Source organism: Megalobrama amblycephala, linkage group LG16, assembly GCF_018812025.1.
Source record: "Megalobrama amblycephala isolate DHTTF-2021 linkage group LG16, ASM1881202v1, whole genome shotgun sequence".
NCBI classification, from domain to species: Eukaryota; Metazoa; Chordata; class Actinopteri; order Cypriniformes; family Xenocyprididae; genus Megalobrama; species Megalobrama amblycephala.
Window position 1 is genome coordinate 3,692,001 of NC_063059.1, and position 16,053 is coordinate 3,708,053.

At 34.4% G+C, this 16,053-nt stretch overlaps 2 protein-coding genes across 2 annotated transcripts; one reads left to right on the top strand and one right to left on the bottom strand.

The window, feature by feature from the left end:
* Positions 1 to 9,049, bottom strand: get1 (guided entry of tail-anchored proteins factor 1). Its single transcript, XM_048159783.1, has 5 exons — positions 8,812 to 9,049; positions 5,092 to 5,257; positions 3,893 to 3,960; positions 1,953 to 2,067; positions 1 to 712 (listed from the first exon to the last, which is right to left on the bottom strand). The coding sequence occupies exons 1-5, from the start codon at positions 8,899 to 8,901 to the stop codon at positions 639 to 641; spliced, it is 513 nt and encodes a 170-aa protein (XP_048015740.1). The 5' UTR covers positions 8,902 to 9,049; the 3' UTR covers positions 1 to 638.
* Positions 9,050 to 9,349: 300 nt separating this feature from the next.
* Positions 9,350 to 14,726, top strand: si:ch73-281n10.2 (Non-histone chromosomal protein HMG-14A-like). The gene is made up of 6 exons (XM_048159784.1): positions 9,350 to 9,535; positions 13,024 to 13,050; positions 13,171 to 13,200; positions 13,286 to 13,321; positions 13,417 to 13,551; positions 13,667 to 14,726. The coding sequence occupies exons 1-6, from the start codon at positions 9,518 to 9,520 to the stop codon at positions 13,718 to 13,720; spliced, it is 300 nt and encodes a 99-aa protein (XP_048015741.1). The 5' UTR covers positions 9,350 to 9,517; the 3' UTR covers positions 13,721 to 14,726.
* Positions 14,727 to 16,053: the final 1,327 nt, after the last annotated feature.

Sequence of the window (16,053 nt, forward strand, 5' to 3'; positions counted from 1 at the left end):
TACATTTTCATTTGCACATTTATTAATACATGGACATTTTTTCTTTGAAAAACAAATCAATAAATAGATTTGTAACACTGACCCAAAAAAAAAAAAAAAAAACACCAAAACATGCCCAAATATACAATTATGATACACATAATAAATAAACACCAAACCTGTTGATGGCATCAACTTATATCACAGCTTAAACCAGTGTTTTGCAGTTTGTTAGGAATGTTTACATGTCAGCATTTACCCACTAAATGCAAATTAAAACATCTTAATGTCATTAAACAAGAATTTGCAAGTACAGACTTGAACTGTTTAACAGAACAGTGACTGGTATTTTTTTTTTAGGCCAGAGATCTTAGTTAAAGCTCCTGTTCCTGGAGATCTACCTGAAGAGTTCAGATCCAACACACCTGCCTGTAATTATCAAGCGCTCCTGAAGATCTTAATTAGTTGATTCAGGAGTGTTTGATCAGGGTTGGAGCTGAACTTTGCAGGAAGGTAGATCTTTAGGACCATGATTGGGCACCACTGAGCCACAACATGCAAAATGTGCAGTGCTCCAGGAACGTGGTTGAGAACCACTGGGTTAGGCCATTCATGAAAATCCAGTGACTGTGTAGTGATGTTGATATAAAGCTCATAGTTTAACTGACAGCATGAAGAATGATGGCCACCACCTTGTTGCAGACAACGAGCCAGCATGTGATTCCAACACCACCTGAGATAAATAAGCAAAAAACACTTTATAACACTCTATACTCCATGTAATTCTATTTATTTTAACCAGACGAAATGTAAATAATGGGCCTCATTCATGAAACAAACGTACGACAGAAAACAGTGCATTTATCAATATGAACATGAGCGGCAGCTACGCTAGTTTTGGAGTTAGCGTGAGCTTGCGTGCAACATGGTAGATCTGGTGGAGAATTGTAATGAGAGCATTTAGATCATTTAGATATTTATTTTATTAAATCCAAGTGATCGCGCAGGCGCCTCGCGCGCACTGACAACATCAGTTCTAGCGTTTCTAACTTGATGACATTTCAGCCATCCATCATCAAACTAAAATGCAGAGAACCAAACATAAAAGTTACACTGCTCAACTTAAATGGTCCTCTGTAAATCAGCTCAACCACACACATTTTTGTGCAAGTGAAGGATGCCATTTTACGTGGATATTGGGACACGAGTGAAGTACAAAGCCTTAATTGTTTACATAATGAATAATAATTAAGCAACTAAAATGTTACATGCAAATATAGAAACATATTTGGATTCTTTCCAAATGAGAGAGGTGAGCCCATGAGTTTCGCTTTAGCCTAAAACATTTCATTTTGGCTTGACTTATGTTTATAATGAACGCCTATGACTGTCTAATTTATGTTTTATTTTATAGTTTAATATATAATTTTATAACTTCTTTTTCATTCTTGTGCTCCGAATACCATTAAAATAAAGGATTTGTTGTGGAGGGAACTACAGTAGGCCTATGAATGTTTCATTTTATTTACCAGGTACTTAATATACATATACGTATTTAAATACACTAAATTAATGTAATTGTTTGTAATTACGAGGTAAACGGGTGTTTTTGGTGTAAAATTAATTTATCATGAGATTACTTCCTCTTCTTGGCCAGGTTATGTTTCTCTGTGTCGTAAACTCTAGGGGCGAGGCTTCTAAACCGTGAATTTTTAGGGGCGCAATATTTAAACGACGATTGTTTTCAGCCGCCACATTTATCAACGTATGATCATTCATACGATAGGACTGCCAGCATACGAATGTTTGATGAATCACATGTGAACCCTGTCGTAAGATGATTTCTGTGTTTGTTTCTGTGTTAGATTGATAAATGAGGCCCATTGTATTTATTTAGATGTCAATTTGTTAAATGCTTTTTAAATCAATAATATTGACTGAGCCATCGAATACAATTGGTGACTGGGACATACCTGCAACTCCGGAAGGAAAGGCTACTAGTCTCTCCAGTGGAGCAATCCATTTACTGGGCACAACAGTGACCGGATCTGCGTAATACTTCAATATGAGTGAGATCATGAGGGCCGCCTAACAACAGACAACATGCCATTATGAGAGAAAATCAACAAGTGATGCATAGAGATACATCTGTCATATTAACACTGGAAAGTCTGACGTGTGAAATAACAGGCAGAAAAGAGTTTAAGTTTTAGACAAAATCTAAATTTAAAAAAAAAAAAAAAGCATTTTTGTTAGTTGGGTATCATATTTGATACTTACAGTTGCATGAAAAAGTATGTAAACCACTTCCAGAATCTGGAAAATGTGAGTAATTTTAATAAAATAAGAGAGATCATACAAAATGCATGTTATTTTTTATTTAGTACTGATCCTGAGTAAGATATTTTACATAAAAGATGTTTACATTTAGTCCTCAAGACAAAACAATAGCTGAATTTATTAAAATAACCCATTCATAAGTATGTGAACCATTGATTCTCAATACTGTGTGTGGTTACCTGATGATCCACGACTGTTTGTGTGTTTTGTGATGGTTGTTCATGAGTCTCTTGTTTGTCCTGAGCAGTTAAACTGAGCTCTGTTCTTCAGAAAAATCCTCCAGCTCCTGCAGATTCTTCAGTTTTCAAGCATTTTTGCATATTTGAACCCTTTCCAGCAGTGACTGAATGATTTTGAGATCTGTGTTTTCATACTGAGGGACTCAAACTCAACTATTAAAAAAGGTTCAAACATTCACTGATGCTCCAGAAGGAAACACGATGCATTAAGAGCCGAGGGGTGAAAACTTTTGGAATTCAAATATCAAGGTAAATTGTACTTAATTTGTCTTCTGCAAGTATCTTCTGTTGGGGCAGTACTAAATGAAAATATATGATCTTTAAACAAAATAAGAAAAACTTGAACATCATCTTCTTGTTCAAAAGTTTTCACCCCCCGGCTCTTAATGCATCGTGTTTCTTCTGGAGCATCAGTGAATGTTTGAACCTTTTTTACAGTTGTGTTCGAGTCCCTCAATTGTCCTCAGTGTGAAAACACAGATCAGTCACTGCTGGAAAGGGTTCAAATATGCAAAAATGCTTGAAAACTGAAGAATCTGCAGGATCTGGAGGATTTTTCTGAAGAACAGAGCTCAGTTTAACTGCTCAGGACAAACAAGAGACTCATGAACAACCATCACAAAACAAAAAAAACAGTCGTGGATCATCAGGTAACCACACACAGTATTGAGAATCAATGGTTCACATACTTATGAATGGGGTTATTTTAATAAATTCAGCTATTGTTTTGTCTTGTGAACTAAATGCAAACATCTTTTATGTAAAATATCTTACTCAGGACAGTACTAAATAAAAAATAACATGCATTTTGAATAATCGCTCTTTTTTTCATGCAACTGTAAGCCTTTTATGGCTCATATGGTACGATACAGCAAAAATATGCAATTTGGTGCAGTTACTGATATTTATATGGCCAAAAAGATGAAATTCTGATTGTTTGTAATATAAGTCAATGAGATCTTAATAACAGTATAACAGACTAAAATGCATGTAAATATCAGTTGTCACATGATTTTTCTAAAAAAAATGATGCATGTATAATCAAGTAAACCTAAGTTGCTTCAGTCCAGTAAGTTTTCATCTTGAAATATTACTAACAATATAAAAGTTATTCTTACATTTACTATATAAAAACGTTTTCATAGCAAAAAGACGCATGTACCACGATCTGAAGGTGGACGTTTTTACAATTATACTAAAAGACCTTTTAATTAGATTGTGTAGAACAGGTTTTTCAGCAAAGTTTTGATCATGTTGAAATGTGCATATCAAATATGATACCGTAGGGTTAATTTATGGGGTTAATACGCAAATTAAAAATGCTCCCAACTCACCTGAGAAACGTAAAATACAATATTCACAATCCATTTCATTTTTGCTTGTTGTGCAGTTCTTGACTTGACTGTAGAAAAGCAAAAGCAAAACGAAGAATATAAACAAAAGGCCTGAGAGAATTTCTATCTACTCAAGGTTTCCTTTAAAACGGGCTTCCTCAAACCCAGTCCTGGAAGGCCACTGCCCTGCAGAGTGTTGGTCAAACCCTGTACCTGTCATTTTCTAGCAACTCTGAAGCCAAGCCGCTAAATTTAGTCTTTTTACTTCCATATAAACATCAACGTACATATGTAGATCACATCAAATATGGTAAACAGAAACACGCTTGCTTAATGCGTAAGAACCAATCAAATGTATTGTAATTAAATAATAACTATTATCATTTTATTACCGTTATATAGATATATAATCACAAACTTTTAGCCAGATTGTGCAGCCCTACAAACAAGCACAACAAACCTGGATTTTATTTCCAATCACATTTTTAACAACAATCACAATTTTTATGAGAAAATGCAATTAGATTTTATTCCCCAAATAGCGCAGCCCCAGTATAAAGTAACTGTTTCTCTTCAGGAGACTTGGATTAAACTACTCAATTCAGACATTTACAATTTAAATGGAGGGACAGAAATCTCTCAGGTTTCATTTAAAGTCTCTTCATTGGTGTTTCAAAGATGAACATGTTCTATGGGATTGGAACGAGTAATTGATGATATAATTTTAAGTTCTGGGTAAACTAACAAGTTATAAACCATGCTTTACTCCAATAACTGTGGCTACACTTGACATGAAGGACAGCAACAGGCAGCAGCTGAGCCATTTGTCTTCCTTCATGAATACTGAAGCCGTTATGTGAAACCCACCTGCCATTTTCCACACTTGGCCTGAGACTTCTGCCAAGTGAAGAAACCTTTGGTTTCTCGGTTCTCGCCCCACTATAAAGTGGACAACGGCAATCACACAAACTAACTCACTAAAGGAAAACTTTCATGCTAGTTTGGCTTTCATCAGGTGTGCTGACGGCTGTAAACATCTTAACACTTGCTGCCCTTTGCTCCTTGTTTTCAATACATCAATATTACACACGTTGCGACTCAATTTGGCAGTTTTGTGGGCTTCTTTCGGTGTTGTGCTGGTTAGAAAGCAACCAAACAACCGAAAGCACAAAATAAGAACTTGATGATGTTTTGTTTACCAAGAGTCTTCAGTTGATCAGTCATCTTGTTGATCTTGCGTTCCAGTCTAGCGTATCTGGCGAACTCGTCCATCATGCTGATGGTGGACAGCTCCATCCTCATGTTCTGGATCTCCGTCCTCATCTCCGTCTCCTGGTCAGCATCTTTCTGAAAGATCTTCGACAGCTACGAGAACAAACACAAAATCTCATAATGTACATGTGCTCATTCGTTTTAGATGCAATAAAATGTTCGTAAAGCTTTTACACTGAATAATCCCAAAAACTGAACCAAAAGAGAGATTTATTGTCATTAGTGATGAAGATTTGAGAAGTCTATGAAATTTGTTTTCACCACAGAATAGAAACATTAAAAAAAGGACTGTGATGTTGATCTCACAATTCTGACTTTTTTCCCCTCAATTCCGACTTTATATCTCACTGTTTTGATTTTTTTCCCCCTCAATTCTGCGTTTATATCTTACATTTACTTTTTTCCCCTCAATTCCGAGTTTATATCTCACAGTTTTGACTTTTTTCCACTCAATTCCGAGTTTATATCTCAGTTTTGACTTTTTTCCACTCAATTCCGAGTTTATATCTCAGTTTTGACTTTTTTCCTCTCAATTCCGAGTTTATATCTCACAGTTTTGATTTTTTTCCCCTCAATTCCAAGTTTACATCTCAGTTTTGATTTTTTCCCCCTCAATTCTGAGTTTATATCTCAGTTTTGACTTTTTTCCACTCAATTCCGAGTTTATATCAGTTTTTACTTTTTTCCTCTCAATTCCGAGTTTATATCTCAGTTTTGACTTTTTTCCTCTCAATTCCGAGTTTATATCTCACAGTTTTGATTTTTTTCCCCTCAATTCCGAGTTTACATCTCAGTTTTGATTTTTTCCCCTCAATTCTGAGTTTATATCTCAGTTTTGACTTTTTTCCACTCAATTCCGAGTTTATATCTCACTGTTTTGATTTTTTTCCCCCTCAATTCTGCGTTTATATCTTACATTTACTTTTTTCCCCTCAATTCCGAGTTTATATCTCACAGTTTTGACTTTTTTCCACTCAATTCCGAGTTTATATCTCAGTTTTGACTTTTTTCCACTCAATTCCGAGTTTATATCTCAGTTTTGACTTTTTTCCTCTCAATTCCGAGTTTATATCTCACAGTTTTGATTTTTTTCCCCTCAATTCCAAGTTTACATCTCAGTTTTGATTTTTTTCCCCTCAATTCCAAGTTTATATCTCAGTTTTGACTTTTTTCCACTCAATTCCGAGTTTATATCAGTTTTACTTTTTTCCTCTCAATTCCGAGTTTATATCTCAGTTTTGACTTTTTTCCTCTCAATTCCGAGTTTATATCTCACAGTTTTGATTTTTTTCCCCTCAATTCCGAGTTTACATCTCAGTTTTGATTTTTTCCCCTCAATTCTGAGTTTATATCTCAGTTTTGACTTTTTTCCACTCAATTCCGAGTTTATATCAGTTTTGACTTTTTTCCACTCAATTCCGAGTTTATATATCAGTTTTGACTTTTTTCCACTCAATTCCGAGTTTATATCTCACATTTACTTTTTTCCTCTCAATTCAGAGTTTATATCTCAGTTTTGACTTTTTTCCACTCAATTCCGAGTTTATATCAGTTTTTACTTTTTTTCCTCTCAATTCTGAGTTTATATCTCAGTTTTGACTATTCTCTCTCAATTCCAAATTTATATCTCACATTTACTTTTTTCCTCTCAATTCTGAGTTTATATCTCACAGTTTTGACTTTTTTCCACTCAATTCCGAGTTTATATCTCAGTTTTTACTTTTTCCTCTCAATTCCAAGTTTATATCTCAGTTTTAACTTTTTTCCTCTCAATTCCGAGTTTGTCACAGTTTTGACTTTTTTCCACTCAATTCCGAGTTTATATCTCAGTTTTTACTTTTTCCTCTCAATTCCAAGTTTATATCTCAGTTTTGACTTTTTTTCCCCATAATTCCGAGTTTATATCAGTTTTAACTTTTTTCCTCTCAATTCCAAGTTTATATCTCACAGTTTTGACTTTTTTTTCCCTCAATTCCGAGTTTATATCTCAATGTTTTGACTTTTTTCCTCTCAATTCAGTTTATATCTGTTTTTACTTTTTCCTTCTCAATTCAGTTTATATCTCAGTTGACTTTTTCCTCTCAATTCCGAGTTTATATCACACTGTTTTGACTTTTTTCCCCTCAATTCCGAGTTTATATCTCACAGTTATGACTTTTTCCTCTCAATTCCGAGTTTATATCACACTGTTTTGACTTTTTTCCCCTCAATTCCGAGTTTATATCTCACAGTTTTGACTTTTTTCCCCTCAATTCCGAGTTTATATCTCAGTTATGACTTTTTCCTCTCAATTCCGAGTTTATATCAGTTATGACTTTTTCCTCTCAATTCCGAGTTTATATCTGTTTTTACTTTTTCCCTCTCAATTCAGTTTATATCTCAGTTGACTTTTTCCTCTCAATTCCGAGTTTATTTCTCCCAGTTATGACTTTTTCCTCTCAATTCCAAGTTTATCTCACAGTTTTGACTTTTTTCCCCTCAATTCCGAGTTTATATCTCACAGTTCTGACTTTTTTCCTCTCAATTCCGAGTTTACATCTCAGTTTTGACTTTTTTCCCCACAATTCCGAGTTTATATCTCAGTTTTTTACTTTTTTCCTCTCAATTCCGAGTTTATATCTCAGTTTTGACTTTTTCCCCCTTAATTCCAAGTTTATATCTCAGTTTTGACCTTTTTCCGCCTCAATTCCGAGTTTATATTTCAGTTTTTACTTTTCCCCCTCAATTCCGAGTTTATATCTCACAGTTCTGACTTTTTTCCTCTCAATTCCGAGTTTATATTTCAGTTTTTACTTTTTTCCCCTCAATTCCGAGTTTATAGCTCAAAGTTTTTACTTTTTTCCCCTCAATTCCGAGTTTATATCAGTTTTAACTTTTTTCCCCTCAATTCCGAGTTTATATCAGTTTTAACTTTTTTCCTCTCAATTCCGAGTTTATATCTCAGTTTTGACTTTTTTCCCCTCAATTCAGAGTTTATATCAATTTTAACTTTTTCCCCCTCAATTCCGAGTTTATATCTCACACTTTCTTCTGCCACAGAATAACATAATAAATAGGTAATTGTAACTTTTTCTCTCACTATTCTGATTGCAAGTTTATATCTCTATATCACTTTTATATTTATATGACTTTATATTAACAACAATAATCTAGACCTTAAGAAACCAGATACTAGCATGTTTTGTTTTGTTTTTTTAGATATGTAACTATAGTAAAACTATGCTGTTTTTTGGACATATATGGTACGAGTACATTGAAGTACCATGTACATGAAATGGCATGTTATATTAATAAATGATCATGCAGTACCATTGTACATCCAGATAACATGGTATTGTCTAATTCATCATGAAAGAATGGCACTTTTTATTGATTAATGAAAATATTATTACCCCACATCAAACGTTTGTTTGGTACTAGTACTGCTGACCTCTAGTTGGTGTTAATGACTGAGTTTTACTCGGTTAAAGCTAGAGAATGGTGGTAGTTACAGAGCAGCTTTTGTTTGCTGTGACTGCATGAAGCTCCTGTAGGGGAGGCAGACATGCTGTATCACAGAGCATTATGGCGTCACATCACGACTAACACACTTTTGGAAACATAGAAGTGCTTAAGCGTCCCTAAAACTCTTTTGAAGCGATACTTACAAATGAAGAAATGGATGGCAGGAATGTTTTGACGAGGTTGCACAGAAACACACAGCTCAGTACAAGGAACCAGTTAAACCCGGCAGCCATTTTCTTTTCATCAGCCTGATCCACCCCCAATAATACAAACACACTATAGCGCTGCTTCAAACCGGTTCATCACGTTACATGTTTAACATATATACTAATATTATCTAAATATATATATATATATGTATATGCAATAACATAAAAACAATCTGAAAAGGTAATGTTTATAAAACAAAACTCGTTTTTTCTTTCTTAACTGACGTGTTTCTTTTAATTAATCTGCAAAGCATGAAAATATAAACAATACTAAAGATATATTTACATGCTTACAGAAACAACAAATGCAGAAAGTGGCGCCTAAAGTACATAGAAGCAAATCTGTGATTGACAGCTCAACCTGTCCACACGGTTACTTTGCTTTGGTTTGAAATGTGGTTGCCAAGACGTTTCAGCCAATCAGCGCCGAGAAGGGGCGGAGCGTAGCCCTCATCACGTTAGAGCTATATTGAAAAGAATATAGAAAGGGGAGATCCAATCCGGTTTCAGCTAGTTTCTGTTCCGATAGACCATTAATGCTTGCTTCAGTGTTTCCTAGACCTGTTTTTTACACTTTACCTGCCAGTGCGTAAGCTATTTTAATTTATTTCTTCTAAAAGCATACAAGCTTTAAGCAGCCATGCCGAAAAGGAGCAAAGTAAGTTGGAAAATATTGGATATTTTATTCTGTTTTATAGTATGTTTGCAATAATTAAGTGTGCACGTCTCTAGTGAGCTTCATGTGAAGTTATCTGAGTGTTTACTGCATTGGTGCATGTGTTAATTCGTGATCTAGGGCACGCGTTAAAATCTGGCGCCTTTTTACTTAGAGCTCTGCAATTGTGTCGACTGCGAGTGGATTTAACACGAAATATACACAATTCTCGGCTTTACTTTTACATTAAAATCGTGCTGAGAATACGCAAAGTAATAATCAGACAAAGGGGTGTAACCTGGTAACGTTTGGACATGTTATTCCTCATGGAGAAGAGCTTGTCCTGCAAATGTTTTCGGTGTTTTAACGTCTTTATAACCATATATATGTGAAATTATGAAACTTGTGTGTTTGAGGACACCGTGGGATCTTTGTGAGGCCATTGTGTAACTGTAAATACATGTGTAGTTGTGTACGAATCCATATGGTCCTCGAGTAGGACACACACACACACACACCATAGCATCATGGCTGCCTTTGCTCTAAACACATTTCAAGCCTTAAATCCAAGTGAGTTTGTTATCCCAGCATGTTTATTTCATAATTACGTTTTTTGCGTGACTAGCCCATCTGTATTTTTTCATTTGACCTTTGAAACGGACTTTGTAAAGTGGCTAAAGAAAGTTTCCACCGCGTATTTAAGTTAACTAACGTTACTTAAGTAATTCTCGTTTTTCTGCTTTAAAATCGACGTTAAAGCTGATTTATGTTTACAAACTTAAAATGTGTCGATGTTTAATATGTTTGCGCGTCGAAAGTGAGTGTCGGTGGGGGCGGGGCTACTGTTCCCCTCCTCCCTTCGGTACGTTACGGAAATTTTTAGACATGGCTAATAGTTCGCTACGCGGTAAATAAATCCACTGTCGTTATTATTGTAGTTCTGTTTACTTTTTATTTTATTTCACTGTGTTTTCGTGACAAATTTAACTCCTACAACATGACACCTCCCCCCACGTTCACTTTTAGATTACATAATTACACATTGTTTGGGGTACAACACCTCCCCCCTCAGTCAGCCATCTATGTAGTTCTGTTTACTTTTTATTTTATTTCATTGTGTTTTCGTGACAAATTTAACTCTTACAACATGACCCTCCCCCACGTTCACTTTTAGATTACATAATTACACATTGTTTGGGGTACAACACCTCCCCCCTCAGTCAGCCATCTATGTAGTTCTGTTTACTTTTTATTTTATTTCATTGTGTTTTCGTGACAAATTTAACTCTTACAACATGACCCCTCCCCCCATGTTCACTTTTAGATTACATAATTACACATCATTTGGGGGGTGGTGTTTGGGGTACAACACCTCCCCCCTCAGTCAGCCATCTATGTAGTTCTGTTTACTTTTTATTTTATTTCATTGTGTTTTCCTGACAAATTTAACTCTTACAACATGACCCTCCCCCACGTTCACTTTTAGATTACATAATTACACATTGTTTGGGGTACAACACCTCCCCCCTCAGTCAGCCATCTATGTAGTTCTGTTTACTTTTTATTTTATTTCATTGTGTTTTCGTGACAAATTTAACTCTTACAACATGACCCTCCCCCCATGTTCACTTTTAGATTACATAATTACAAATTAGTTTATCCCAGCAGGTTTATTTCATAATTACATTTTTTGCGTGACTAGCCCATCTGTATTTTTTCATTTGACCTTTGAAACGGACTTTGTAAAGTGGCTAAAGAAAGTTTCCACCGCGTATTTAAGTTAACTACTTAAGTAATTCTCGTTTTTCTGCTTTAAAATCGATGTTAAAAGCTGATTTATGTTTACAAACTTAAAATGTGTTGAAAGTGAGTGAATTGTGTCGGTGGGGGCGGGGCTACTGTTCCCCTCCTCCCTTCGGTACGTTACGGAAATTTTTCGGCATCGCTAATGGCGGTAATAAATTCGCTACGCTGTAAATAAATCCACTGACATTATTGTAGTTCTGTTTACTTTTTATTTTTTATTTTATTTCACTGTGTTTTTGTGACACATTTAACTCTTATGCGGTCTTTGGGGTCTTTTTGACCAGCAAATAGTGTTTGCTCAAATAATTTAAAAAAAGTTCTCTTTGTCCAAATGGCATGACACTTTGTACGGTGGTTAATACTTTTAAGATCTACAAATAAAAAAAAAATTGGAATGATATCTTGTTTTTATGTTAGTGTAAAAAAAAAAGTTACTCTCGTGGTCTTCGGGGTCTCTGGAGACCCCAGGCAACAAAATGTAATTTTGTAACAATATATATATTTTTAAAAACCAATGTAATTTTACTCTGTTTATTAATGTTTTTTTCTCAACATTTGTGCAGTTTTTGGAGGATTTGATATCTTTTAAATTTATATAAATAAATTAAAAAATATTTTTTTAAATAGGTTTTTATGCATAAACAGCTTTTTATGTAAAATTCACTTTATAAAAGGCCCAGATTTCTAACTTTCATTCATGTGGATAACATGGATAATTTGACATGGTTTAGTGTAAGTTTTTTGCCCATCTTTTGGAGAATGCAGTTTTAAAAGTAAAAAAATTATCACTTTTACCAGTAGATGGCTGCAGAGCTCCACTATTTGCTATTTGAATGACTGAAAGACATCTTTTCAAGTTTTTTTCAGTTGGATTCATATCTAAATGTGATGAAATCACAATTATAACAATAAAAATTACTTTGTCAAACTTAAGCATTTTTTTGTACTGATAATTTCAATAATAATTTTATAATAAAAATAATAAAATAATTTTTATTTTTTATTCTTAAACTTTGACAAAGTAATTTTTATTCTTATAATTGTGATTTCATAACATTTAGATGTGAATCCAACTGAAAACAAAAAAAAAACTTGTGAAAAGATGTCTTTCAGTTAGCAAATAGTGGAGCTCTGCAGCCATCTACTGGTAAAAGTGATAATTTTTTTTACTTTTAAAACTGCATTTTTCAAAAGATGGGCAAAAATCTTACACTAAACCATGTCAAATTATCCATGTTATCCACATGAATGAAAGTTAGAAATCTGGGCCTTTAATAAAGTGAATTTTACATGAAAAGCTGCTTTTGCATAAAAACTTATTTAAAAAAATATATTTTTTTTAGTTTATTTATATAAATTTAAAAGATATCACAAATCCTCCAAAAACTACACAAATGTTGAGAAAAAACATTAATAAACAGAGTAAAATTACATTGGTTTTTTAAAAATATATTTTTTTAAAACCAAAGTTACGTTTTGTTGTAGACCCCGAAGACCACGAGTGAAGCCTTCAAATGAAGACCGCACAAGGGTTAACTCTTACAACATAACCCCTCCCCCCACGTTCACTTTTAGATTACATAATTACACATAATTTGGGGGGTGGTGTTTGGGGTACAACACCTCCCCCCCTCAGTCAGCCATCTATGTACGCATACTAACAGCTTCTGTTTCCTCTGCTACAGGCTAACAATGACACTGAAGCAGCTGGGGTGAGTTTGAGTCGATTACTGTTACACATATAACACTGTTTTGCATACAACTCTGATACTTAATGCTTGTTTTTATCTGTTGTTGGCTTCCCATCTTGTCCTCATCAAATAAACAAACAGCCTAAAAGACGGTCCGAGAGACTTCAAGGTGTAAGTTGGTTTTGTCAGTCCCCCCTGAATTCACACAATTAGCTTTTCGTGATGCACATAGCTGACGCTGACTTCTGTTTTACAGAAACCCCAAACGCCAAAGTCTGAGCCCAAGCCAAAGGTAAATTGGTTAGCAAAATAAGCTACTTTTTTGCTTTTACTTTAAGTGAGTGTTACCAGCAATAGCCTAACCATTTATTTTCTGGAACATCACAGAAGGCGCCTGCAAGGGGAAAGAAGGCCAAGGAGGTAGAAAAGGCCAAACCCGAGGAGAAGAAAGAGGACGAGAAGCCCGAGGCTGAGTCTGAGGAGAAAACTCCAGCGGAGAACGGAGAGACCAAAGCTGATGAAGTCAGTCCGTTTCTAATTAAGTTAGAATAATTAATCCAACCCACTGAGGTCCTCAGATATGCCAGGTGTGGTTTCATCTGTGGCTAATGTTGTTGAAAACCTTTATTTGTTACAGGAGGACAACGGCGAGGAGGAAAAGGACGACCAGAAAGAGGGAGCTGCTAAATAACGTTGATTACATTGTCACCAGAGCTCCCGTACCTCTTTTCTTGTACAATACAGAGGAATATTTTTATTGACTATTTTCTAAAAGCAAAAAAAAAAGCAGGTTTTTTAGTAGTTCGATATTAGAAGCTCATTTTATAGACAACTTTCAAGAGAAAAGCCTTAGAAGAGGGATTCCATCTTTTCCCACTCCAGTTTTTCCTGAAGAAGATTTGCAGTCATGAAACAACTAATGACTACTACTTCTTGTTGTTGTTATTGTTTTGTTTTTTTTGTTTTCTGACTCTGTTTTGTTTTTAAAAAAGGGAGGGGAGTGGAACAGGTTGCAACAGATCATGCGATTGCGCCATTTTTAAAATTTATACATGAAATTTCTTAAAACTGGGAGCGTTTGCCTGAGACACTAACATTCCATAGGCAATGTGATGGACGTCTGTATGTAGCCTGTATTGTATGGGAAGGGGGTTCTGTAAGGAAATGCTTTTGTTTTTGTTTTTTTTAGTTTTTTTTTGTTTTTTATCATTATTGTAAGCTGTATCCTATCAATTGAAACCTCTTTATTCAAACCGATTTATGAATCAACGGCTTTGATCGATGATCCTGCTCACTAGTACTGGAACACTCATCAGATTTGTGATTTACATTGACTTTTGTCTCTGTGTGGTGATAGCATTGCAATAACATTGTTGTATAGCTGCTGTGAAAAGGTTTTCATAATTTCTATATGCAGTATGTGATGGTACTTTAAGAGGATGAAAAATGGAATCGTGTGTGTTAGCAAAGCTAATAACAGAGCTGTGTTACAGTGTTAAACATGCAGGTTGTAGCTGATGTTATGAAAAATTACTGTAATTTCTTTCACGTGACCATGCCAGCAGTAGCTATATCAAGGTTTTTAGGTTAAAAGTACACATGTACAGTTTCTTTTTTTATTTCTGTTTTTTTTTATGTAGCTGTATCTGTAATGATTGGTATGATATGCCAATAAAATGGGTGTAATTTCACCATGATATTTTGCCCGTCTGTTTTCCTTTATATTCAGTGGAATGAACAAAAGATTCAATATCCAACAGGTTAAATTGCATGTGGAAGAGATGGCTAGAAAAGTAATTATTCATTGATGTTATCTTTCATTTTATACATTCATATATATATTTATACACACATTACAGGTCAAAAGTTTTTGAACGGTAAGATTTTTAAAATGTTTTTAAAACATTTATTTGTTTAATTTATTTGATCCAAAATACAACAAAAACAGTAATGTGAAATTTTATTACAGATAACTTTTCTTTATGAATATATGTTAAAATGTAATTTATTCCTGTGATCAAAGCTGAATTTTCAGCATCATTACTCCAGTCTTCAGTGTCACATGATCCTTCAGAAATCATTCTGATATGCTGATTTGATGATCAAAAAACATTTCTTATTGTCAATGTTGAAAACATTTTTTTCAGGATTATTTAATGAATAGAAAGTTCAAAAGAACAGCATTTATTTGAAATATAGTCTTTTGTAACATTATAAATGTCTTTACTGCCACTTTTGATCAATTTAATGCATCCTTGCTGAATAAAAGTATTAATTTCTATCCAAATTAACCCCAAACTTTTGAACGGTAGTGTATAATGTTACAAAAGCTTTGTATTTTAGATAAATGCTGTTCATTTGAACTTTATATTCATCAAATAATCACACAACTGTTTTCAACATTGATAATAATCATAAATGTTTCTTGAGCATCAAATCATCATGTTAGAATGATTTCTGAAGGATCATGTGACACTGAAGACTGTCATATTTAGATATTTGGAATCTGAGCACAGACCTGATTATAAACTAAATCATATTACAAACTCTTGTCATTATTTCAATGTTCTGCGTCGTAAATGTGTTCTGTCACTGACTGATTTTGTGTGTGTGTGTGTGTGTGTGTGTGTGTGTGTGAACTGACAAGGTCTTGCATCTTTTCGATGAACACAATTTTTAAAAATGAAAAAAAAAAAAAAGAATTTCGGCTCAAAATGCATGTTCATTGTTTGTGTATCCAATGACAGTTTCTTATGTTTTCCGTTATAAGGAGATTAAACATCCCTGCAGTTTAATGGGGTTTACCTTTTTGGAAGCTTTTATTTTATTGTCAGGCTAAAAGTATGTGACCAATGTTCATAAACACCTCTGGTGGTTTATTGTAATCATCATTTACCAAGCACCATTTCACCAACTATAGTTATCAATACTTCACACTGTATTTTGATCTCACAAACCAGCTCATATACACATTCGATCTATAATATATATCTGGACCCTCAAGATGCACTTAAAATGTCACCA

Coding starts and splice junctions, on each gene's coding strand:
- si:ch73-281n10.2 (XM_048159784.1), top strand. Junction 13,051..13,170: donor ATGACACTGAAGCAGCTGGG/GTGAGTTTGAGT, acceptor ATAAACAAACAG/CCTAAAAGACGGTCCGAGAG. Junction 13,201..13,285: donor GGTCCGAGAGACTTCAAGGT/GTAAGTTGGTTT, acceptor TCTGTTTTACAG/AAACCCCAAACGCCAAAGTC.
- get1 (XM_048159783.1), bottom strand. CDS start 8,901: ATGGCTGCCGGGTTTAACTGGTTCCTTGTACTGAGCTGTGTGTTTCTG. Junction 5,258..8,811: donor TGCCATCCATTTCTTCATTT/GTAAGTATCGCT, acceptor TTGTTCTCGTAG/CTGTCGAAGATCTTTCAGAA. Junction 713..1,952: donor CTTTCCTTCCGGAGTTGCAG/GTATGTCCCAGT, acceptor TATTTATCTCAG/GTGGTGTTGGAATCACATGC.